This window comes from Vicugna pacos, chromosome 21 (assembly GCF_048564905.1).
Source record: "Vicugna pacos chromosome 21, VicPac4, whole genome shotgun sequence".
NCBI lineage: Eukaryota > Metazoa > Chordata > Mammalia > Artiodactyla > Camelidae > Vicugna > Vicugna pacos.
In genome coordinates this window covers 11,149,451-11,175,811 of record NC_133007.1, presented here as the reverse complement: position 1 = coordinate 11,175,811, position 26,361 = coordinate 11,149,451, and the positions used below count along the sequence as shown (strand labels likewise).

The window sequence follows — 26,361 nt, the reverse complement described above, 5'->3', positions numbered from 1 at the left end:
TAGTTTGCAATTAAAGGAAAAAAGAATCCATGACAAATGGGACGAGAAACAGAAAACAGAGCTTGGTAAGATCTGTGTCCCCGGTGGAATGTATAATCTTGGTGGAAGGTGCCCTGATTTCTACTTCTTCTGTGCCTTCCTCAGTGCCTGGCCCTAAAGTGGTACAGACCACAACGATCTCCCCCTCCTATCGCCAAAGAAAGCTGCTGTCTATGTGACCCGAGGGAGGGGCAGTAACTTAGAACCCACAGGCACACAGCTACCGTGCAGCCCAGGGCCAGGGCCAGGCAACGCCTTGGGAACTAGAATCCAAAACGGTGGTTAGGCGTGTGGGGCCACGGGGGTCGAAGGGTAGGATGGAAATGGGCAAAGGTGGACTGGCTGGAAAAGAGGTCACTACTCTTGACAGGTGACAGAGGATACTTGACTAGTAAGAGTGTCAGATGAGAATCTTTGGCCCATTACGAAGGACTTGGGTTGTTGAGGTGGGGTGAGGTTAATCTGTTTCCTTTTGCGGGGGCTTCTTGGCAAAGCTCTCTTGCTGAGGCTTCTTCTCTGAGCCGGGGTGAGAACACGGCCATCCAAGGCAGTGACCAGAGGACAATACCTGAAAGTGAAGGGCATCTCGGAAGAAGGGCAGGAAAGAAGGCACGTGCCTGTCACCATGACAACCTGACTCCAGGATTTGCTTTTGAGTTGGTCTTTTAAGAAAATGTCTCACTTTTCCTCCTTGGTAGGAAAAGAGGGGAAGGTTAAAGATGACTGGGTAGGAGGGAGCATGGAGGCGGAGGGTCAGTCCCGGGGGCAGCAGAAACCATGAGCTGCTGATTCTCAACCGGTTCCTGCTACTTCCTGCTTCCTTCAAACACTCTTAATATGTTGCAAAGCACATCACTATTTCCCCCGCCCCTTGTTTCATATTATAAAATACAAACAAATGACAGAAAAGGTCAGCTGGCTCGCCGCCGCCCACTGCTTAGAGCTGCAAGGACCGCCGTTTCCTCCCCGCCGTGAGACGGTGGTTGTAGGGGCGCGTCTTCATTTCCACGAAGGGGATGGAGAACTCATGGCCTTTCCAATGGTACCAGTTGATCCCCTGAAGGAGAAAGATGAGATGTCAGATCACCCTTCCCCCATCAACGGAACTACCAGCTTGAAAAGAAGGGGAATGATGAAATCAGGGAATCCAAGTTGCGGATTTAGCCATTTTCCATTAACATGAAGCGTTGTGGTTGAGTTCTCAGTAAGGGCAAAAGAGCAGAGTGGCTTTCTAGCTTTTCTCTCTGGACACGTCCGTGGCCTGGGTCTCTAATAGGAATGTGTTTCAGGTCATTCCTTGTTGCTGGCTTTCTGGTTTTGGCTTTTGGGATTCGCAAGCATCAGTAACTAGTGATGGATTTCAAATACCCAACAGTATAGAAGCATTTCGAAGAGCATGACTGTTTGCTCGCTCCTGAAGGGAGAGGCAGGTGGGTTCCACCTCTCAGGTGACCAGCCATCTTGGTTTGCCCAGGACTGTGGGGTGTCCCTGGCTGCTGGCCATTCAGAGCTAAAACTGAGGAGGTCCCATTTGGTCCAGTTGGTCACGCTATCAACCAGCCCAGCTTATGGGCTTGTCTCTAATGGGGAAAGACAGTCCAGTTTATACCGCTACTTCTCCCTTCCTGGAACACTTCTTTGGATGAAGCTGAGCCTGTGAAGACTGCCTCTAGAACAGATAAGCTGTTCATGGGATTCTCTAGATGAGGAAATGAGATGGGTCTTGGCTGGTGGTCCAGGGCCTCTCTGGGTGAGTTCTAGCTCCTGAGTCCAGATGCTCCCCTTCTCTCCCTCTGGCTTCAACTCTGTCCTGCCCTTATCCCAGTGTCTGCATTACTGTCGTCTTTATGATAGCGCTTACTCAATACTCTGAGTGTATCTTTTTAAAAGGGAAGTGTGAGACCCACGTGTGCATGTAAAACATAAAGCTAAGGGACGGTGGGGTGCCTGGCTCTGGGTCAGCCACACGGCATCCGCGCCCCACCCACCTGACTGTGCCTGGACTCCCCGTATTTCCCGTTGAGGTTGGTCCGGTGGCAGTTCTTGTACCACCAGGCCCCCTTGTATGACATGGCACAGTTGGTAACTGCAACATCATTGTCTCTGTCCTCGGTGGAGAAAGGGCGGCCCTGATGATAGCTGAGGGAGTCCCCTGGAAAAAAAGACACAATCGTGAGGCTGTCCAATTGGTCATTCTTTTTTCAGGACTTTCTGAACTTTTGACTCATTCCCAACAAATCTGGCCTCTGCTTAAGAGACTTTCCACTCACCTCTGTTTCATCTGGCTCCTCAGATACTGAACTCTCACTCCCCCTGCCTCCTGGGTCCACTACTTCCGTGGTACTCTCTCCAGCTCATTGCCTCATTCCCCTGACCTTCCGCTCAGAGCTCTGTCCACTCAGCTCCACCTCACCATCCCCCTCTATTTCCTCCAGGCCAGCACTAGGACACAGACAGTCATGGTTCCTTTTGTCTCAGAGAAGATAGGGATGGGCCATGGCGACTTGGGCCAATCGGGTCACCACCGTGCAGACTGGTTTTCTCCATGGCTCATCAGGCCTGGTCAACTCATATCCAATACCCCACATTCGAGACTTGGGGCCACAGATGAAAGGGGGCATTAGCTAACTAGAGTTCCTATCCATGGGAAACAGGATGATAAGAAAATCCTAACCACATCAGAGGAGAAGTAGTTGGGAAAACCGGGGCTGTGTCTTGGGAAAGAAGAGGCTTGAAGGGGGAGGTGAAGCCCATGATCACTGACTTCAAATATCTGATGGGCTATTGAGCAAAACAACAACAAGAACAAACTAAAAACTGAAAGTTCTTTGGGGAAGTGTGAGGATCTGTAGATAGAGACTTTAAGGAGGCATATTTTGGCTAAATATATGAAGAGAAATGATGTAATATTAGAGCTGTTTACAAATGGGCTCGACTACTTGGAGATATGGTGAGAGCTCTCTTCTTAGAGGCTGGGTATTGTCTTGTTGGGATGTTGTGCAGGGGACTCAAAGAATTGAGTATTTGAGGTGAGGGATCAAACTAATTAGTTTATAACTATTGGCCAAACTTCAGGAAGGATTTGTGGTTAGAGATGGTGTGAAGGGACGCATGCTGTTGAATGAACGTCATCTTAGATGCTTCTGAGGTCACCTTAAGCTCGGAGAGGTCATATTTCTGATCCTGTGGCTTCTGAGTCCACACTCACAGTGGCCACACAGTGCCTCAGTTCCCTTTGACCACCGAGTCAGCTATGAATAAGACAGAAGACAACAACACACTTGTGTTCATTGTGGATGTCAAGGCCAACAAGCACCAGATCAAACAGGCTGTGAAGAAGCTCTGACATTGACGTGGCTAAGGTCAACACCCTGATCAGGCCTGATGGAGAGAAGAAGGCATATGTACGACTGGCTCCTGACTATGATGCTTTGAATGTTGCCAACAAAATTGGAATCATCTAAACTCAGTCCAGCTGGCTAATTCTAAATATAAAAATTTTCACTATGAGAAAAACCAACTTAGCTCTTAGGAGGATGGTCTTTATCTTAGGGGGAAGCTGATCCCCTCAGGCCAGTTGGGCCCTAAGTCAACATGTCATTATTTCTGTCCCATCTTTTTCGTCTTCCCCCTTCCAGTCTCCAAAAACGTCATTTTCCCATTTCTGCCAGTTCCCTGAAAAGGCAGAAAGGATTTCTTATTTTTTCCTTTTTTTATATATATATTTTTTAGCATTTTCACCTCCTCTCACCCTAAGCCATACTCATATCCTTTGTCCTAAAAAAAACTTGAATTAATCCTACTGTCTAGTGACCCCTTCTTTACCATCAGTTCCTTGACTATATTGTCTCTACTCACATTCCCATTTTCTCCTGCTTATCTCTCTGTAATCTGGATGTTCCCCTCTTTACTCCCTTGGAACAACTCTCTCCAGCTCCCACTCTGATGTTGCTTACAGCTGTCTTTGATAGGGTCATGATGTTGGTCTTTATCTCCTCCCCAAATCTGGCTTCCCTTCCCATTTCTGCTTCATGTATCCACCTCATATATTCAGTACACTGTCTAAGTCTTGGCTTTTCTCTCTCAAACTGCTGTTTAAATTTGTACTTTTCTCTTAATTCCTAACATCAGTCACGGCCCCTGTTATCTCCTACCAGGATTGGTACAGCAGCTTCAGCCGGTCCCTGTTCTTCACTCGGATTTACTTTATCCTGTTTATGGCTGTCACTTTGATTTTCCTAAAGCCCTACTTCCATTATGCCACTCAAGACCCACCATGGCTCCCCACTGCCCACCATATTAAGACTGAACTCCTCTGCCATCTCAGTTTTAAGGCCCTTAAGGGTCTGGCGCCGCTCTCCTCCCTCGTCCTCTTTCTGTTCCTTCTGACTTCACCCCTTGTTCTGGGAAGCCAGGTCCTTTGCACTTTCCCTCCCTCCACGTAACGGCTCCTTCTGTGACTTCTCCCCCAGGAGTTTCCTTCCCTGGAATGTTTCCTTATCACGGGGATCCCAGTCAAACCCTACTGCCTTCATGAAGACCTCTTCAACCATCCACCTCCCTCTTCTCTGAATGCCTGTTAAACCAGAGGTGAGGACCATTTATTTGGTGGTAAGTTGCTTCCTGATTGATTGTTTTTTAAATAGGCGTTTCGTTCTTGCAGAAGTCAAGTCTTATACTTATTCTGAGTCCTCATAATTCATACAGTGAACTTTTAGGTGTTGCTCGCTCAACAGCCTTTTATTGGTAACTTGATTTGGAATTTTTGGTTCTAATCCAATTAGAGTCCTGGTTAGAGACTTAGATTTTTGAGGCCTTGAGCATAACAGAGATCGGAGAAGGGGCTGAACTTGGAATTGGAAGCCATGAGGGTGGACTGTTGTCAATAGGGCCACTGAAAATGAGCGACAAGTAAGAAAAAGGCCCGGGGACTTGGGCAATAGTAGACGCCAGAGAGACGATGGGCTCTTCCTCCTTGGAGACCTTCGGGTCTGGAAAGAACAACCATTGTGTGAAGTTGCCCAGAGAAAGGGGTAGCCTACAGGAGCCTAGTTTTTCATCTTTTTGATAATGAACTGGATATTTGACATAAGAGGTTAGACTGCAATTAATTTATGATGATTAGTCAAACCGTTGGTGGAACTTGCCTCTGAGACATGGAATGGAACGCAGTCCAGCAGCTCTGACCTCCAGGAGGCCGGATAGAGAGGCAGAGCTGCTGCAGGGGCAGCGGCTGGGCCCAGGTCAGACGGGTGAGCGCACGGGCCTGGGGCAGGTGGGGGGAGGGGTGGGACACGTCAGGAAGTGGGAGGGCTTGCTTCTCCTTCTGTGGGAGAAATAAGAACTGCTTTTCTACTGGCACGATCCTCATCTTAGGGAGTGGTGGCACCAGGTTATTTTTGACACGACTCAGCCTGACATTTTGTTTTCTATCCTTCATTTCAATGGCTACTTTAGGCCCAGAGTGTTTCGTTGGGGCACGTCAGGCAGGTCCAATTGCCACTGGGAATGATTTCCCATATGAACAACAACAAAGCAAAGAGTGTCTTCTCGTTGGAGTAACAGTACCTGGCTGGGAAGAGAAGTAACTGAGCAGATGCAGTCATTGCCAAGGCAACACTTTGATGATCTTCTTAATTCCAAGAGTCATACAAATGTTGCTAAATTTATACTCTAGCATTTAGCCCTATAATTGGAGTTAATGAAAGGACCAATAACTCCATGTTCCAAAGAGCAGAATACTTGGCAAAAACAGGTTTTATGAAATGTGCCATAAGAGAACCCAGGAAACAGATTGGCAGAGCCTAAGAAGCAGAGTGGATGTTATGTCCTGATAAAACTGTCCGTGCAACAGCTCATGGAGGTGGTTGTTCTACTTAGTGGAAATGTCATAAAAATCTATACAGAAAACGTGACCACATTCGGGGTTCTTGTGGAGGAATGAAAAGAAGTGTGGCTGGTGGGGAACCTTTAGAGCTATTGTTTGTTCCTTGGTGATGTTATGATGACTGCTGATGGAGGGGGGGAACATCTCAGAATGGTGGGGGGCAGGGAATCTCTTATTTTCAATGGTGGGGGGCAGGGAATCTGTCTTATTCTCATTAGTTCAAAGATGGCTTTCCTAGATGTCACTGCAAGGGAGATTTCTATCCAGACAATGGATGATTATGCTCTCACTGGATAAGAGTCCATATTGATTAATCTAGACAAGAAAACCAATCCTTTGCCCTTACATTGTACCTTTTTTTTTCAACTTTAAATGCACTTTCACTCCATTAATCACAGTTTTTCCCTGACTACTCTGTGAAGTAGGGCAGGCATCATTATTAAGATTTTCCAGATGAGGAAACTGAAGTCCTGAGAAATTGATTTCGGGTCACCTGAGCGGTTAAGGACGGTCTGGATCAGAGCCAGTGGCTCCCAGCCCTCCGCCCTCCTCGTGGGCTTGCAGGGAATTTGCCTCATCTGTGGGCGCTGCGGCCGCCCGGGGCGGCTCAGGCGGAGAGTGTGGGGTCCTGGTCCTGCTGCACGCCTGTCGCCCGCGGGGGCTGCTGCGGGGCCAAGGTACCTGCCGTGCCGTTGTAGCCTCCTATGCGGAGTTTGTACAGGCTTCTTCCGTCCTCGACAGAGAACTTGTCGTAGTAGGCGAAGGCGGCCTCCTGGCCGTCCCGCATGTCCACGCGCAGCTCGTAGCGGCCCTGGGACGTGATCCTATGTATGTTGTCCAGCCCTGTGGAGACGAGCAGAGAATGCAGCAAGCCCAGCCTTAGTGGCTTTGGCAATGGGAAGCAAAATGGGACTGTGGCCTCAGAACAGATGTTCTGGGAAAGAGGAGGGGTACAGGGATTGCTGCTGCCTTTGGCTCTTCCCAGGTTGTTATCAGACAGCCCCTACCAGACTCTGCATTTCCTCCTGCAGAAAAGCCAGCCCAGTTCTGCTGCTGAGTTCCCACCACAGGTCAGTTCAGGGGTCCTGACATCCAGCCTCGACCCAGTGCCTGACCAGCCCTGAGCCTCTGGATTCCTGGCCCTGACCCCACAGTTTCCCACTCCAAACCAAGGTGTTGGTTGAAAATGATAAGAGATATCACATGGGTGTGAATCCTTTGGTGTGAGCAATAGGAAGCAAGAGGTAGGAACATTGATCAGACGAATGCAGAGTGGGCCCTAGGGGTCAGGGCTATGTGGACATCCTACCATCTCCTCGCAGCCTGCGGAGGGGGTTCCATCCACCTTTCATGACTCTGCCCCTCCTCCCCTCCTGAGGCTCCCATAGCCAGGTCAGAGAATACTGTCACCTGCCTCCTGACTTCAGTTCCTTTCTCTCTAATCTACCTGCAGTATCTTGCACTGGTCTTCCCCAGCAGTTACCCTCGCTCACCCACTCTCTCCTTGACCTCTAAGCTTCCCAGGCTCTTGGTCTGATGTATTCTTGTAAGGTGCAAACCCTGTGAGTCCAGAGGTAGGCAGAGCCCAGATCATTGCTGGTGATCTTTGAGTCCTGATTTCTACCTGCCTACTGAACTGGGGTCTTCTTGCTTTGCTGTGACATCTGCTGTCTATTGGTGTATGCCGTGATTTAGAATTCTAAAAACTGCAGAGATGGAAGGGGATTTAGAGACTACTCAGGCTAGTCTCTTGGTTCTGCAGAAAAGGAGGCTGAAGTCCAGAGAGGCGAGATGATTGGCTGAGGGTCTCCTGGATCTGTTTCCCTATCCTTTTTGAGAGTTAAAGCCTCACGAAGTCAAAAGCTGCTTGCTATTTGCTGTTTGCCAAGTGGATGGCACCCTAGACTTGTGCTTGTGTGGATGTGGTGGGTCCTGGTGCTGCCTTGCCCGGATGCCCCAGTGGACTATTCTGCAGCAGCCAAGAACTCACAGCTGCCTCCTTCTTGGATCGTTGCCCTTGACCAAACAGGAGTTGCTTCACTCTGGAAGCTACCCTCCCCCTCCCCCATGGCTCGGGGCAGACCTCCATCAATGTCTGACGTGGGGGGTACAAAAGCCTGGCCCCCTAGACCCACTGGGGACCAACCCTGGGGAGCAATTCATGCAGTCCTTCCCTGAGGATCACACCGAAGCTAATCTCTCACCAAGATCACATTGTTGTACTTTTCCCCCTGCTCTATCCTGTCCCCCGATTCCCCTTCTGAGAGCACACCCCCTGATAAATCACTTGAACAAGAATCCCTGTCTCAGGTTCTGCTTCTGGGGACCCCAACTTAGACTATAAACCATGGGTCGGAGTGTTATTCCTCACTTGAGTATTGCCACCAAACTACACATCACTATTTAAGAGCCCTCCCTGGCTTCCTTTAACCTGTAGCATTAAGTCAAAATGTCTCTTCCCCACTTCAGATACCATAGCATGCCTTCATTCAACCCACCTAACCTCATGTTCTTCTTTCCCTGAGCTGCATCTTTGCCCTGGTTGGATTGTTTCTTCATTGTCCCATTTGCACATGCCGAAAGGATCCCTGCCTTCCCTCCTTTCTTGTCCCCTTCCCTTGTGTTCTTCTTGCTCATCCCTTGGTGCCTTCTCCAGGAAGCTGACTCTTTCTGCTCTGAATATCTGTGGCTTTCTTGTCAGTAGCTCACAGATCATTGCAGTGTTTCCCAGTATGGAATGGCATCTCTGGTGACATGAGAAGTATTTTGGGAATAAGGACTAAATAACTTTGAACACGTGGAGGAAAAGGTATTCCCAAATTCTCCCTCTTTCTCAATAGATTAAGGGGAAACCTTAACCCTGATCTTAACTTTAACTCTCAGTCTCAGTTTAGATCTAGTACTTTTGATTTGACACCCAACGCCTTCTAATCTTCATTTTTAACACCACCACCACCAGTAACCACAGCTGTCATTTAAAAATATTTGTATTGTTTTCTTTCTGTTGGATTTATTTTTTGAGACTCCGTTTTATTTACAGCACATGATAACTAGCTTTCCATTTTTGGCGATGCTACAAAGTTTGTTTCACAAAACAATAGATGTAATTAAAAAAACAAGTGATATATAGAAAATTCAAGTCCAGAACAGTTCAGCTATTTCCCAGACAGGACAAAAACTGGGAACGTGGCTGCAGTGGCCGAGGTCCAGAAGACATGGGCATTGTCTGGGTGCATTGAATTCCTGTGCATCCCACTTGTCTCCCCAGCAAATGCTTAGAAAGTAAGGACAATTTCCTAATCCACCTGACTTCTCTTTCGATGTTTTTACATGATTTTTATCTTATATTTTTATTATATACATCAGCAAATACAGGTCTGGGCATCTAATAGGTACTCAGTAAATTCTTATCAGTTGATTGATATCTCCAAGCACTGTAATAGGTCATGAGGTTAAGAGTGAATAGAGTTTGGTCCCAGCCCTGAAAGAAGTTTACACTGTATAGTCAAGAGAGACAGAAAGGAGAAGGGACATTGATTTGGGCCGCAAAAGAGAGAGTAGCCAATTCTCCCATAGACAAAGGGTGAGAAAAAAGGGTAGGAGAAGTTCTCTGGGCAAGAGGCACTTAGCTGGGCCTTTGAATATGCACAGAAACACAGCAGGGTGTACGGGGGTGGGGGTAGCTGGCTGGCAGAAGGAACATTAGTGGTTCTAAGTGTTTGGAGTGTGGTGTTGGTTGGGGGATGTAGGGAAGAGGAGTGAGGTACCTGGTAGCGGGGAGCAGGCTCAACAGGTGTATTAGAGATGGCCTTGTACCACAGCTAAGGTGTTTGGCCTTCACCTGCTGGTGATGAGGAATCATTGAAAAGTTTTACAAGTGGGGTTAGCCATTGCTCAGATTCTGGATGTGGGGGAGGTGATTCTAGTGGCCATGTGGACAATGGGTGGTCCTGGAGGCAGGGAGGCTGGTTAGTGGGCTGAGCATCCAGGAGAAAGATGGTGAGGCTGGCTGAGATAGTGACAGGGGAGAGAGAGAGGGGGGACCCCAGAGACAGAACACAAGTATTCGCCTTTCCCCTGCCTCCCTTTATAATCACTGTGGAAATCTAGCCAAGAGGGAGATGCAGGTACTAATAAACGTACTGCTTCCTGGGATTGGCTCCACTGCTGTCTGCCTGGGTCAGGTGTGTGTGTACCTTCTCACACCAGTTCGGTTCTCAGTCTACACCTCTCGCTTGCGTCAGACCTCTAGGAAATTGCCAGTCACCTCAATGCCGTTTTCATTTTCCCCTTTCCCTTCCCACGTCAAGTAATGACATTTCTCCAAGGAGCTAGGGCCAGGTGACTGCCTCATTTCTCTCCTGACCCGCAGGCTGGCTGGCTGGCTGTTGCCTGGCTTCAGAGAGAGGCCAGCCAGCCTGTTCCTCCCCACGCCCCATCCCCCGCCACCAGGCAGCTCACTCCCTTTGTAAAAGTTGCCTCTGTCAAGACCCATCAGCATAAGAGACTATTAATGAGGATGGGAAGAGACAGAGCAAAGAGGAAAACACCACAATAAGATAAAAAAAAACAGATCAATAGTGGAGCCAAACAGAGCAAGAGGTACCGAAAGCAATTCACGAGCTGTCAACTTCTCAACAGACACAGGGTTTCTGATAATCCCAGATGGACCCAGAGAGGAGAGAGATGGACAAAAACCCGGAGCAGCATCCCAAAGGAAACAAAAAGGAGGCATTACCCAGCCAAAACTCGTCCTCCAGGTTCCCGAAGCCAACACGGTACTCAGCCCATTTCCGGAAAAAATCCGTTTGGCCATTCTGCCGCCTCTGGAATACCTGTGAAGAGGAAGTGGGGAGAAATAAAAAATGCTGAGGAAAATAAACTCTAACAAGTAAAATTGCTATGACTGAGTTTTCTATCTGCGATGACAGAGGTGCTCAGGACCACCGCAGCACAGAGCTCAGCACTTGCGCAGCAGCTGCAGGAGGTGCTCAGAGCCCTTCTCCGAAGCGCGGGGGCTCTTGATGAATAGGCCGGGGTGCGATGTTGACACTAATTTGCACCCCTGCAATGTAGAAAGGATTCAGGATGCATATCAAGCCCCCAGATAGTCCAGGGAAATAGGCTTGGCTCTCAAATTAATCTTTTCGCACCACGGAGTGCAGCAGAGAGCATTTCTCACCAAAAGAAAGGAACCAACTTCAGATCAGCTAGCAACTGTCATCAGCTTATCTCAGGCAAAGCAAGCACGTAGCATTCACTCTCTGAACTGCTTAAGTGCTAATTTCATTTAACCTCCAATACGTCAGCCTCGGCTTCAATTTCCAATTATGCTTTAAGAAAGAGGCACAAATATGTCAGAAACATAAAAGAAAACGTCTCCCAAGAGTGACTGTTATGAGCACAGCCACCATTTAACTCCATTCAACAGCTATCCATTTTGTACCGTGAATAATCCAGTGCTGTACGTTAGTGCTGGGGGCGGGGTGGGTGGGGATCCACAGGAGGGTGGTGGAGGGGCTGGGTTTCCATCTGCACTGACTCAGCTGATGCTTTAGAGCCAGGCTGCCAGAACTCTGCCATCTGCATGGAGGCCCGCGCTGATACGTGGCGCTATCGACAAGGCTGTCCTTCTTCTTCTCTGTACTGCCCTATTCGACGTGGGAGGAGGGTGGTGACAGGAAATGGCACCCTCCTGTCTGAACTGTCCTACAGAAGGAGCAGTTTTCCTGGGGCCCCCTCACTGGGCCAGGCCACTGCAGCCTCCATATGCTTATTCCCTCCTCTGCCTGGTCAAACCGATGATCAGGCTGTGGAGAAAGGGGCACTGTGGACAAGGGAGAGCCCCAGGTTAGACACGTTGGGGGTGGATGAAAGGACGGCCAGAGGATGGTGAAGTGTGGATCAGTAGGTGCTGCGCCAGGTGGACTGACGCACCAAGGATGCTGGCATCACGGAGAGCAGCGTGGGTACTTACGATCCAGCCACCCCCGTCGGTGGTCATGTCGCAGTACACCTGTAGCTTCTGGCTTAGCTCTCCGTTGAGGAAGATGGTGTAAACCCCACTCAGAGTGTCTCCGTTCATCCAGTGCTGGGCACAGTCTTGGGGATGAGGGAAGATGCGGCCCCCTGTATAGGGAAAGAGACGATTTCAAGGAAGGGTCTTTCTTCCCACTCTGAGTAAGAGCCTTTTGCATCAGAGAACATTTTAGAGGGCCTCTGTTCCTTCATCAAGAGCTGTAAAAAGAATCCTCAGTGGATCTCGGTGTGTGAACCCTGTATCATCCTGTATTCCCTCTCTTCAACTGATGTTGGGTTTACCAGACAACATACAGTCCTGTGGGATCTGAGGACCAAAGAGCTGGGTTCACTGCCTGGCTCCTCCACTTACCTATTTGATTAGCTTAGGAAAAATAGCCTGACTTCCTGGGCCTCAGTTTTCTCATCAGTAAGAGGGGGATAATAAAAATAGTCTTCCCCCAAGGGTGAAGGTATGTTAGTGCAGCTAGTGACTGGTTATTCAGGTGATGCTTATCGATGCATGGACCACAATAAAACACTGTAGAGCCCACCTTTCAAAAGGATGAGAGGCGCTAAGCAAAGCCTCTACCATCTTCACGGCAGCCATTAAGCCATTATGCCCAAACAAGCTTAGCGTTAGCAGGAAGATGGATATCCATTCCTCCTGCAAAATCATCTCCTGATTGGACTAAACAATCAAATGGCCATGTTTTACAGTTCAGTTTAAGTTTAAGGAGAGGGCAGAGGAAATAAATTGCTGCTCATCTTTCAGAGAGAACAGCCCAATTTGTAGAACAATATCTAATTAGCTGAAAGAGAAGCTTAAATCATGTGTCTTGAAGAGTTTAGCTTCAGGGCAAATTTGAATGCTTAACAGGCAGGCCAAGAAGCAGAGGTCCCATGGGACGGAGAAGCTTTTTCTGGACTGCAGGGGCTGATAGAGCACATTAAAGGCAGAGCTTGCCACATGAGGAGAAGTGGTTTGGGTGCTGTGTAAATATATGATCTTCTGGGTCAATGAAAAGTGTGGTGTGGTTGATGTGGTTCTGCATCCTTGAACTGTAGCAGAATTATGAAGAGAGGCTGCGTAGGGATCTCAGGGGTCAGTCACTGCCGTGTCCCCTGGCGGCAGAACCAGTGCACTGCAGGCGTGACAGAGGGCCACGTGGAGAGTCAGCCAGTGGGCCAGAGCAAGGGACAGACAGCATACTGCCTCACAAGGAAGGCAACATTGCAACCTCACTGCCCTGGTCACAGATCATCAGTGAAGCATCCTGTATTAGGAAGAGGTCGCTGGGCTTCTGTAGACTTTATGCAAGGCCCCTCTTGGAGATGTGCTAACTCCTCCTCTGGCACGAGGACTGTCCAGCTTGCTGCCACACCACAGTTGGTAAAAGGTCTCTCCCACTTAAGGTAGTTTAGAACAAGGCATTGCCTACTTCAGGCATGGTTATACCAGGGAGTAACAGTCTATTTCTATAGAACTTGTCCTTCATAAAGTAGGCTTGTATTTCCAGTTAATTCTTGCAAGAAACTTGAGAGGAAAGCAGACTGTTATAGGTCAAAGTCTTATCTTACAGAGGAGGAAACGGTGCTCAGAAAGGCCACATGACTTCCTCTGTTCATCTGAGCTCCAGTATTCAGACCCCAAGTCAAGTGGTCCTTGCACTCCATTAAAACAGGGACCATAACATGTGATACAGTCTACATCTATCCAGACAGCAAATGATTAATGTCTATATTTATCTTAGAAGCATATAAAGCCCCAAAGGTTAAAGTTTCTGGGGACAGGTGCCAGGGAGGGCCTTCCCCTCTCCCTGCTGCTTGGGGAGCGCAGTGATGATTTCCAGGCTTCCAGGCCATGCTCTAGCTGGTCTTTGGAGCAACCAGCCTGTCCACCTCCCTTTCTCCCCTCTTCTCTCACTGCCTGAGTTTCTCATTTTAGATCAACACAGAACACGCTTGGTCTTTAGCTCACTCCTGTCTTATGCACTAATAGCCCTTTCTCCTGAATCAACTCCGCTCCTCAAAGTGGCCAGAACCCCACAATTCTTTCCGATACCCAACGTGTCTCCAGCAGAACATCTTCCCCCTAACCTCAAAACAACACTCTCATTCAGATCCACATTAAAAAAACCAAACCAAACTTTAGAACAGACCAATAAATGAATCTGGGACAAGACAAGGATGCCCACTATCACCACTCCTATTCAACATAGTCTTGGAAGCCCTAGCCACAGCAATCAGGCAAGAGAGAGAAATAAAAGGGATCCAAATTGGAAAAGAGGTAAAAGTGTCACTATATGCTGATGACATGTTACTATATATAGAAGACCCTAAAAGGTCCATACAAAAACTACTAGAGCTGATTGAAGAATTCAGCAAGGTAGCAGGTTACAAGATTAATGTTCAAAAATCAGTGGCATTTCTTTACACTAATGATGAATCAACAGAAAAAGAAAGTAAAGAAACAATCCCCTTTAAAATAGCACCCAAAGTAATAAAATACCTAGGAATAAATCTAACCACGGAGGTGAAAGAATTATACACAGAAAACTATAAGCCATTGATGAAGGAAATTAAAGAAGACTTTAAAAAAATGGAAAGATATCCCATGCTCCTGGATTGGAAGAATCAATATTGTTAAAATGGTCACACTGCCCAAGGCAATCTACAGACTTAATGCAATCCCGATCAAATTACCCAGGACATATTTCACAGAACTAGAACAAATCATAATAAAATTTATATGGAACCATCAAAGACCTAGAATTGCCAAAGCATTACTGAAGAGAAAGAAAGAGGCTGGAGGAATAACTCTCCCAGACTTCAGGCAATACAATAGAGCTACAGTCATCAAGACAACTGTAGGTTGTCTTTGTAGGTATTGGTACAAAAACAGAGATGTAGACCAATGGAGTAGAATAGAGAGTCCAGAAATGAACCCACAAACTTTTGGTCAACTAATCTTTGACAAAGGAGGCAAGAATATACAATGGAATAAAGATAGTCTCTTCAGCAAATGGTGTTGGGAAAACTGGACAGCAGCATGTAAAACAGTGAAGCTAGAACACTTCCTTACACCATACACAAAAATCAACTCAAGATGGATCAAAGACTTAAACATAAGACAGGATACAATAAACCTCCTAGAGGAAAATATAGGCGAAACATTATCTGACATACATCTCAAAAATGTTCTCCTAGAAGAAATAAAAGCAAGAATAAACAAATGGGACCTAATGAAACTTACAAGCTTCTGCACAGCAAAGGAAACCATAAGGAAAACAAAAAGACAACCTACGGAATGGGAGAACATTTTTGCAAATAAAACCGACAAAGGCTTGATCTCCAGAATATATAAGCAGCTCATACGACTTAATAAGAAACAACCAAACAACCCAATCCAAAAATGGGCAAAAGACCTGAACAAGCAACTCTCCAAGGAAGACATACAAATGATCAAAAGGCACATGAAAAAATGCTCCATATCACTAATTATCAGAGAAATGTAAATCAAAACTACAATGAGGTATCACCTCACACCAGTCAGAATGGCCATCATTCAAAAGTCCACAAATGACAAACTGACAAATGCTAGAGAGGCTGTGGAGAAAAGGAACCCTCCTTCACTGCTGGTGGGAATGCAGTTTGGTGCAGCCACTATGGAAAACAGTATGGAGATTCCTCAAAAGACTAGGAATAGACTTACCGTATGACCCAGGAATCCTGCTCCTGGGCTTATATCCAGAAGGAACCCTACTTCAGGAGGACACCTGCACCCCAGTGTTCATAGCAGCATTATTTACAATAGCCAAGACATGGAAAGAGCCTAAATGTCCATCAACAGATGACTGGATTAAGAAGATGTGGTATATTTATACAATGGAATACTACTCAGCCATAAAAACTGACAACATAATGCCATTTGCAGCAACATGGATGTTCCTGGAGAATGTCATTCTAAGTGAAGTAAGCCAGAAAGAGAAAGAAAAATACCATATGAGATCACTCATATGTGGAATCTAAAAAACAAAAACAAAAACAAAAAAACCCAAAGCATAAATACAAAACAGAAATAGACTCATAGACAATAGAATACAAACTTGTGGTTGCCAAAGGGGTGGAGGGTGGGAAGGGATAGATGGGATTTCAAAATTGTAGAATAGATAAACAAGATTATACTGTATAGCACAGTGAAATATACACGGGATCTTGTGGTGGCTCACAGAGAGGAGGGTGTGGCAGTGAATATATGTATGTTCATGTGTAGCTGGAGGATTGTGCTCTGCACTGGAGTTTGACACAGCATTGTAGAGTGATTATAAATCAATAAAAAATGTTAAAAAAAAAAGAAAGAGAAGAAAATTAGAAAGCTGGACACACAATCTGTCTCCAGATCCATCAGTTTTGACCTAGGTCCCCTTTAAATACATGTCTTTCATGCCTTCAAGACAAAGTACATTCAATTGAACTCTCCTTCCCACCTTCTTCATAGGAAGCCATGAGAATCACTGACCTAACACCCTGGAAACACTTTGGGCTTCCCAGATAGACAGCAGGAAATACAAGGGTAAGATAATACAGCAAGACCCACAGTATCTTAGTATCAAGACCCCATGAAAGCCACATCCTCTCTATCTTATTTTTTTTTAAGTTTATATGCAATTTTTCTTTTCTCTTTTTTTTTTTTTTTTGTTGAGTTGTGGTCATTTTGCAATGTTGTGTCGGATTCCAGTGTGGAGCACAGTTTTTCGGTTGTGCATGGGCATGCATGTATTCATTGTCACATTTTTTTCTCTGTGAGCTACCATGGGATCTTGTATATTACTGGGATTTCAACATGTGGAATAGAGACAAGATTATACTGTATAGTACCAGGAAATCTGTCTTGTTTTTAAATGAAATATAAAAAAAGCAAATAAAAACTCATCTGTGAGCAGTGAGTATTTAGAATACAGGCTTTAATAGTCAAGTATGCAGACAACATGTACTCAATGTAGGTGTCCAGCAAAATAACCGTAATATCACCCACTGATAGAGAGCTAACCAGAGGTGGCAGCAGCTAATGAAAGAAGGAATAACTCTGGCATAAAATAAATCTAACCATTTGGAGAAGCAACAGTTCAGAGCAAAAGGAGATCTCACTCATTTGAGTAAAGGAAACATGACCATGCTTTCCCTCGGATTTTACACGATAAACTCACACATTAGAGTTTTGTGGAGATTTTCCTATTGGTAGGCATTCTGAAAAATCAGCAAAACACCTGAAGAAGAGCACTCTGCCACTTCCTTTTGGATCTTTTTAAGAACGTCCTCTTAGCATCCTGATAGTAAACAGCAAACAGGGTAAGACAACCCCAGAAAGTTCACGCCCAGAGGAAAATCCCAACATTTGATTTAAATGATGGCCTTGCAAAGAAAATTCAGCCAAACTGACACACATAGTTTTTGCAGGACGTGGCAGGTGAAACCGTAACCAACTGAGCTCTGACTCTGACTCGGCCATAGATCTCCCAAGAAAACCACAAAGCACCCTAATTCAGGCCTCCAACTTCGTCTCAAAATCAAGGAAAAGGAATTAAAAAAAAATCAGACCAGACCAATAAATGATCTTATACGGGCTTCTTCACACTGATAATGTAGATTACTCAATATTTCTATTACAGATATTTTCAAAAGGCTCACACCTATTAGTTGCTTTAAAGGTAGAACTACCAAAACAAATAGGGTAAACCGGGATGACTTGTTCTGGAGGGGAGAAGTTTTTAAACATCTGAAGGGCTGTCATATAAAAGAGGGATTCATTTTTATAAACTCAGAAATTGGGACTAAAGTCAATTTAAGAAACTTGTGACTGAAGAAGAGTCAAAAGTTCGGATGGGGGGACGGTCCCAGACTGCCTCCCAGAGAGGAAGGGTCCGGTTTTCTTCCTTCTGGGCCCCCACATCGGACAGGTTGGTGGAGGCGCTCACCAAAGGTGTGTGGGGCTGATGCTCAGCTGCTGGCTGCACTTGCCTTACCTCCGGTGAAGGGCAAGGCCACCTGGTGGGTGAGAGATTCCATTTTTCGTAATTTAGTCTATGGCATGAAGGGAAAGACACTCGAAAGCATTCTGATTGTGCAGAATATCCGAGAGGGAAACCTGCCATTTTCACATCCTGGGAACTTGGAGAAAACATTTACCATGAAACCACTCCTCTCCACCAGCCTCCAGCCCTCGAGACTGCCAAAGTTTTGCCCCACACCACCAGTCCCTGATCAAATTATCGTTCCTGTTCACCAGATGAAAGGAAGTGGAGGCCCACTAATTGTTCTCAAACCGGGGACTATTAAAATTCAGCTTCCTGGGTTCTGCAGCAGGTCTGCTGAGTCAGAATACGTGGGGGTGGGGGTCGTGGGTGGGTGTCAGGACTCAGTGTTTTACCAAAGCTCCTCAGATGAGTTGGATTTGGACTCTGCTCTTTCTCTGGTGTATTTCCCTCTTCTCAGAGAGGTCTGGAGGTGGAATTGGTTAGCTTGACTGTGCCCCAAGGAACCTGATGTCTGCTTTCCCTGCCAAGATCCACGTGACTGGTTGGATAAATAGAGCGAGTGTCTCAGTTTCTCTCTCTCCCTCTCCTTCCTCTGTTTCCTTCTCTTCTGCCCCTTTCTCCCTTTCCTTCTGTCTCCCTTTCCTCTCTCTTTCCCAGTAGGTATGTCTTGAGTGGGTGGTCTCAACATTTAGATTGAGCAAGAGGGGATAAAAGACTCTAATTATCCTTGAGTTTAAGCCTTGGATTCCAGTTTTTACCATTAAGTTCTGCTCTGGGGTTACTGGACTCTGGCTTAGCTAACAATAAAGAGCACACTGATTCCCAATCTTCTTTGTTCACTGCATGTATACTGTGGCTTCATACACTTTTGGGAGGTGGTCAGGGCCGATTTCAGGGGTCCCTAGCTCCCTGGATGTGAAATTGTCCAATATCATCAGAAATGCACCTTTAACCCTAACATGGATCATCCCAGTAATTTTTCCCAAGGCAGAAATTTTAGGATGAAGAGCAAAACTGGAAGGTTTTTCTTCCCTTTCCCTTTGATACAATTACTGGCCTGGCATGACAAAGAGGCTTTTCTTTCTTTCTTTCTTTCTTTTTTTTTTTTTTGGCGCAGGCTATGGTGTTTACCAAGTTAAGAGGACAGCAATGCTAAGCGATCGGCACACTGAAATATCTCATGGTTAAGTGTCTCTAGATGAGATTAGGAGATCAACAGGACCAGGGCACTCACCAGAAGAATTTCTCAGAGACTGGTCTGTGTTGTACATTGGAGGCTGAATGCTGAGTAGAGGGAAGTGAGCCACGTGACACATAGCGCTAACAGACAGTCCCCAGCCAGCTGGGAGTGAAGGAAGAGACTTTCAGTTCCTGCCCTGTCCCTTACTTGCTTTGTGTTCTTGGATGCGGTCTTTCAAATGGTCAGACTTAATGGCTTTGGAGAGTGTCTCCCTACTGCCCATTCTTAATGGCCTTAGCATCCAGGCTGAAGCCATCATATCAGTGTTTCTCTCTGAAAACAACCTCAGCAGGTTGCAGAGAAAAATGTGTAGCTCCATAGAAGCACAGGTGGAACCATCTCTGGCCATGTGCACTTAGATTTTTTTCCCCAGAAGTGGGTTCGTGGTTAGCAGGGTTTGGGGAGTCACTCTGAGGCTGTGGACAGGGAGAAGTTAACTGTTTAGCACACATGGGCTGTCAAACCTACCACCGTATCCTCCTCCACAGCATCTTCCAATTCATTTACCTGTTTATTCTTTTGTGTATTCATTCAACAAACATATAGGAAGGGTCTGTTGGGTTCTAAATGCTGGGCTAAGAGATTGGACTATAAGGAAGAAAGAAACACAGTCCCGTCTTTCAAGTTGCTCACACTTTGGTGGGAGAAACGGACAGATACAACCCCAAGTTCTAAGAGCTCTGGAAAAGGGATTAAACATAGGGAGCTATCAAAACAGGGAAGTGGGCATGCAGTGACCCTGGGGCTGGTAAGGGCATGGGGGGCGGTGGAGCCTGGTATGGGGCAGGCATTAGCAAGTGCTAATCAGAAAGTGCTTCTTATTTTAGGAACTGATGTAGCAGTTAGCCACAAATTGGTGGAAGAGGGTCTAGGTCTGTGTAAAACATGGCCTATATGGGAAACTGCAGGTTTTAACCAGCCAACAAGAGGAAGAGCTGGGTTGGATGGATGAGGGAGAGCTTTGGGGAGATAAGAGGGACTGGATCATACCTTTTAAGGAGCTGGACCTTCTCCTGAAGAAAATAGGACAAAAAGTCCACTGATAGACTTTAAGCTCAAGTTTTTAAGAAGGTTATTCTTACTGTAGCACAGAGAATGAATTAGATGGGGGTGAGAGTAGAAGTAAGACCCCATTCAGGAGGTAGTAGTGGGAATGTAGGTGGAGAGGTGACAGTAGCCTTTAAGGAGCCAATGGGAACACAGAATTAACCAAGCAATAGACAGCCTGGGTGTCTTTATCTCAAGCAGAGCTGCTAAGGAATGTCCTTAACCTCTGCAGACCACCTGTGCCTTCCACCCCACAAAGGCAAATGCAGCAGGCTTCCAGATCTTCCCTTCAATGATAGCTAAAGGCACCCTAATAGTAGAGAAATGTTATGACAGAATTTGCCTTACACTCCTTGGATTCACTTGTAACAGGAGACCAGATTCCATGACAGCTTGGCCCTCTCTGTGGCTCTTGATTTAATATGGCAAGGAGAGGGTCGGGTCGTGGTAATGCCTCCTACCTGGTCTGTTCCAGCCATTCTGGCCCGACTTGCATCCATTCTCCATATTTTAACCAGAGTAATTTTTTATGGTATAAATATGATACTGTCTCATCCTTTTTCTCACTTGCTGTAAGCCCTTCAATAGCTTCTTCAATGCAGTGGCTCCAACTGTAATGGCTTCTTGCAATTAATATAAAATCTAAAATCTTTATCACATCCTACAAATCCCTGCATGCTCTGACTCTGCCTTGTACTCCTCCCTCTTCCTCACTGGCTTTTTTTTTTTATTTGTTGACCATGCTACACTTATCCCTCCCTCCCTCAGGGTGTAGGAATTTCTCTTCCCTAGGCTTGGAATGCTCGTCTTGTGTGACTCACTCTTATCATTCAAGTGCTGGCTCAAACATCTCAGCTCAGACAGAGGCCTTTCCTGACCACCCTCGTGGAGGCCAGGGTCTGGAATGAGGAGAAAAAGTGGTAAGTGACAATTAGGAAAGGCTTCCTATGATAGGGATGTCATATCTGTCCCTATTCCATTACTCTGTATTCTTTAATAGTATTATCACTACTTGAAATTACCGTATTTCCTTCTTTTTGTCTATTCCCCACAGCCTCATCCTCTTGATTGTAAGCTTCATGAGGGGAGTCGCTGGCTTATCTTGTTCATCACTCCATCCTCAGCACTTAGAACACTGTCTGACCCAAGTAGGTACTCAATCAATATTTGTTAAATATATGATGTCATGTGAGCACTATATCCCCCTATGATTATGCAAAGGGAAATTAAAATTAGATTTTCTGAAAACACTTGGGACAACTTGATTAAAAATAGGTCAGTTCAAATCCTGTATAAAGTAACATAAGGTCCTTCTATAAAGCTCACAATGCTGTCTTACAACCTATGGCAGGCTGTAATACTGTCTGACAAAAGTTACTGCCCTTCCTTTAGAGGGATTACACATCCCTGTACTACTGAATAGCATGAATAACTCTAGGTAAATAAATTCAACGGCTTAGATGAAATGGACTAATTTCTTGAAACTCACCATCTACCAAAAGTCATCCAAGATGAAATGAGTAACTTGAATAGTACTATAACTATTAAAGAAACTGGCTCTATGGGTAAAACTTTTAGAAAAAGAATCACCAGGCCCAGGTGGCTTCACTGGTAATTATACCAAACATTTAAAGAAGAAATATCACCAATTTTATGCAGTCTCTTCCAGAAAATAGAATAAGAGGGAACATTTTCCAACTCATTCAATGAGGCCAGCATTATCTGATACAAAAACCAGATGAACAGTGCAAAAAAGAGAGAGGATAGGTTCCAAGAAAGTTCTGAAGTTCTGTTCTTGCTTCCCCCCTCCCCATATTGTCATGGAGTAATCAGTACCTACCTCCTTCACATGTACTTGGATTATGAGACAGAGCAGCTGAGAACCTCAAAGGAACATGAGCCCACAGGCCAGATTATCCATTCATTAAAGAGTAAGACTACCTTGAAAGAAAGACCGCAGGCAGTATGACATCAATCATCTGAAGCAGAATTATCAGTACAGATGGACCAAGTTTAAATTAAGCATGATAACTTTATATAAGGATGTAAGGAAAGATATTAATATGAAAAAGAAGAGGAAATTGTAGAGGATTAATAGGGACACTAGGAATGAACAATATAGTTGAAAGTAAGAATACAATAGATGGGATGAATAAGGGATTTACATCCAGCTGAAAATAAATGAATTAGATGATCAGATTAAGGAACTCTCTGAAAAAATTAAAGGTAAAGATGAAGAGAAAGAAAACATAAGAAAAAGCTAAAAGATTTACAGGGTAGAATCTATATTTAAACATCTAGCTAATATAAATCCTAAAAAGGGAAAATAAAAACAGGAGGAAATGTTTAAAGAAATAATGAAGATAGATGTCTCAGAATTAAAGATAAAACATTTCAGATTTAAAGTGATCAAAGAGTGTTACACTGGAGATAAAAAGACAAATGAACTCCAAGACATATAGTAAGACTGTCAAAAAGGAAAACATTCTAAAAGCTTCTAGAAAGAAAAAGTAGACTACCTACAGAGGAGCAAGGATCAGATTGACATCAGACTTGTTAACGGCAACACTGCATATGAGAAGACAATGGAATAATATTTTAAAATAGGAAGGAAATAAATATTTGAGGATTTATTTTATGTCTCTGATTAAATTGTAACTCAAATGTGAGGATAGGATAAAAAAATAACTTCCTCAAGTATATGAGATTTCAGGAGGTTTGCCTTTACAAAATCTATTGAAAATTTAGAGTAAGCACACAATTGAGAAGAATGACAAATCCTAGAGATATGAGAAGTAAGGGTGATTACTTGAGTAAAATTTCTTATTTTTGTCTTAAATAAAAGAAGAGAAAAAAAAGAAAGCCTGTTTATAACAACCCAGAGCTAAAAATCTAAACAGGATTTTCTGGGGTGGAGGTGAAAGGAATGAGGAGCGAGGAGGAGTGCAGAGGGATTTGAAAACATGCTCAAGTCCTTGGATTTTTAGAGAGAAGATACTATATTGATACGTTAAGGAATCAAAAGGGATCAATAAATATGAATATACTTCTTAAATCTAAAAGCTGGTTCTTTTGAAATATTAATAGGAGAAATAAGCCACTGGCAAGAATGATTAAAAAATAAAGTTGAGAAAAATAAAATGGAAAAGGGGAAAGAGCTGCAGATATAGCAGAGATGAATAAAGTCTTTTGAAGAATTTTATGCTACTAAAATGTAAAACTCAGATGAAATGAATAAATTCCTAGAAAGTTATAAAGGGTCAAAATGGATACAAGAAGAAAGCAAGAACTTGGATCGATAATTAATTTAAAAAACTTAGAGGCTCTAGTCAAACATCTCACATTCCCAAACCAAAAAAGAAACAAACAAAACAGCAACAATAAAATGTGCCCAGGTGGTTTCAGTGATGAGTTCTATCTTACATGAATTATTCCAAGAAAAGTAGAAAAAAGAATGAAAACTGTTCAGCTTTTTTTTCCTTTTAAATGATGTTAGTAGAACATGGATTTCAAAACCCAATAAGGAGGTCTATATAAAAAAAAAGTGTGTAAGTCAATTTCATTTGTGATTGAAGATGTGAAAAACCTAAACAAAATATTAGCTAACCAATTCCAACAGTGCATTAGTTTCTCCTAGGAATATAAATAGATGCATTTTAAAAATCTATCAATGTAATTTATCTCATTAGTAAGCTAAAGGATAAGAAGCGGATAATTAATTATAAGTTGGTGCAGGAAAAAAACTGATAAAGTTTAACAGCAAAGTTTATGATGAAAATTCTTAATTTGGAACAGAAGAAAATTCCATAACTTAATAAAAACTTAATTTAAGTAAATAATATTCTTGTTTATTTAAGGTTAGCCAATTATATATTTATTTTATTTTTGAAAAAGTTAAATAGCTTTTTTTTTCCATCTAAAAGAGCTTAAAAATGAAGACTTAGCAAACATTGTGCCACATGAAGTTTTAAGGGCATTCCCTTTAAGAATGGAAGCAAGTCAAAGTTACCTAATATCACTATTACTATTTAACATAGTCTGAAAGTACTGGCTAATGTGATAAAAGAAGAAAAATAAATAAGAGATATAAGGCATAAAACTGTCATTATTTGTAAATGATATAAAACATTTACCTAAAAATTTTAACAGAAACAATAGATAATTAGAATTAATAACAGAGTTCTGCAGGATTGCTAGATACGGGATCAATACACAAAAATTCACAGCATTTTTTCCACATCAGCAATAACCAACTGCAAAACATTTCAAAAATTAGATAAAAGTCATCAAGCAATAAAATTTATAAAGTGTTCAGAAATTAGCCAAGAATAAAAAGAGTTATAGAGAAAAATGTAAAATTCTATTTAAAAACATAATGGTGATTTGAACAAATGAAGACACAACATATGCTTTTGATAAAGATGACTTAGTATTATAAAGATGTCAGTTCTCCCCAAATTAATTTATAAATTTATTGCAATTCCAATCTAAATTCAGGTTGAAATATCCTTTGAGAGAACTGGATAAACTTGTTCTGAGATGCCTATGGAAAAATAAAGGTCACAAAATAGCTAAGTCAACTTTGACAAAGAAAAATAAGAAAACTTGTGCTACCAGCTATTAAGGTGTTAATATTGAGGTATTAAACTGTAGATATGAAAACACAATGTAGTGAGATGTGGCCAAGATGGTGGAGTAGGAAGACCCTGAGCTTACTTCCTCCCATGGGCACACCAGAAGTACAACGATTACAAAGTTACAACTATTACAACTCCCTATGAGAACAAACTGAGGATTATCGAAAAGATTTTCTGCAACTAAAGCTGTAAAGAGGGAACCAGGAGACGAGTGGGAGGAGTGGAGATGCAGTGTAGTCCAGATCCACCCCGCCGGCTGGGCTACCCACAAACAGGAGAAAGTAGGAGAATGTGTAGGAGAAAATAGGAGAACAAACAGGAGACCCGAGGACGGAGGGGTCTGAGTCCCACACTGGGCTCCCCAGCCTAGGGTTCTTGCCTCCAGAATGTCTGGCTTTAAAAACCAGCAGGGCTTACTTTTGGGAGAGCCAGAGCACTGTAAGAAACAAAGACTTCACTCTTAAAGGGTATACACTAAATCTCACCTGCTCCAAGACCCAGGGCAGAAGCAGTAATTTGAAAGGAGCTTGGGTCAGACCCACTTTCTGATCTTGGAGAGCCTCCCAGAGAGGAAGGCAGCAACTGGAATGTCCCCTGGGGATATGGGCGCTAGCAGCAGCTATTTTGGGGAGCTTGTCCTACCACAAGGTCGTTGGTGCTGGAACGCACCACTTTGGAATCCTCCCTCCAGCCGGATAGCACCAGGGGCTTACAGCCCTGGACCCCCTGGGCCACACAGCTAGCCTTGCCAGGACCTGGCCCTGCTCACCAGTGGACCCCGTGGCCACCACATGGGTCAGTGCCTGGTAGCCAGCCAGGCCAGAGGCCAGCCCCACCTACCAGCACGCCTGCAGTAGTCAGCCAGCCACAACAGAAGGGCCCGCACAGCCCGCAGGGGGGGTATTCCTAGAGCATATAGCTCTGGTGGCAAGAGGGGAGCGTGCCGCCGGGCCCCATAGGACATCTCCTACATAAGGGCCACTTCTCTGAGACTGGGGAATGTAACTGACCTGCTAATACATAGAAATAAACACAGAGAAGACAGAGGGATATGTTCCAAATGAAAGATCACAACAAAACCTCAGAAAAACTAAACAAAGAAGAGATACACCATCTACCTGATTGAGTTCAAGGTAATGATCATAAAGATGCTTAATGAATTTGGGAGAAGAATGGATGAACACAGCAGAAAATATAAAGAAGAACCAAACAGAGCTGAAGAATAGAATCACTGAAATAAAAAATATGCTAGAAGGAATCCACAGTAGATTAGATGATACAGAGGAACAGATCAGTGAGCCGGAAGACACAGAGGGACCTGGCTGGAGACTGACACTGGTGATACGTAATGAACTGAGTGGTATGATTAATTCAAACCTTTCATCTGACACCCATCCATCTATCCATGTTGGACATGGATGGGAATGGTTTGTTCAAATGGGATGCTTAGTTCCT

General features: G+C 44.4%; 1 protein-coding gene across 1 annotated transcript in view; it reads right to left on the bottom strand.

The window, feature by feature from the left end:
• Positions 1 to 762: 762 nt before the first annotated feature.
• TNR (tenascin R) overlaps positions 763 to 26,361 on the bottom strand; it is a 78,558-nt gene continuing 52,959 nt past the window's right edge. Inside the window, exons 17-21 of the mRNA XM_006199610.4 lie at positions 11,904 to 12,055; positions 10,665 to 10,761; positions 6,608 to 6,769; positions 2,028 to 2,191; positions 763 to 1,096 (exon numbers count right to left, since the gene is read on the bottom strand). Coding sequence (XP_006199672.1) covers positions 977 to 1,096; positions 2,028 to 2,191; positions 6,608 to 6,769; positions 10,665 to 10,761; positions 11,904 to 12,055 — 695 coding nt within the window. The 3' untranslated portion in view covers positions 763 to 976. The remainder of the gene's footprint in view (positions 1,097 to 2,027; positions 2,192 to 6,607; positions 6,770 to 10,664; positions 10,762 to 11,903; positions 12,056 to 26,361) is intronic.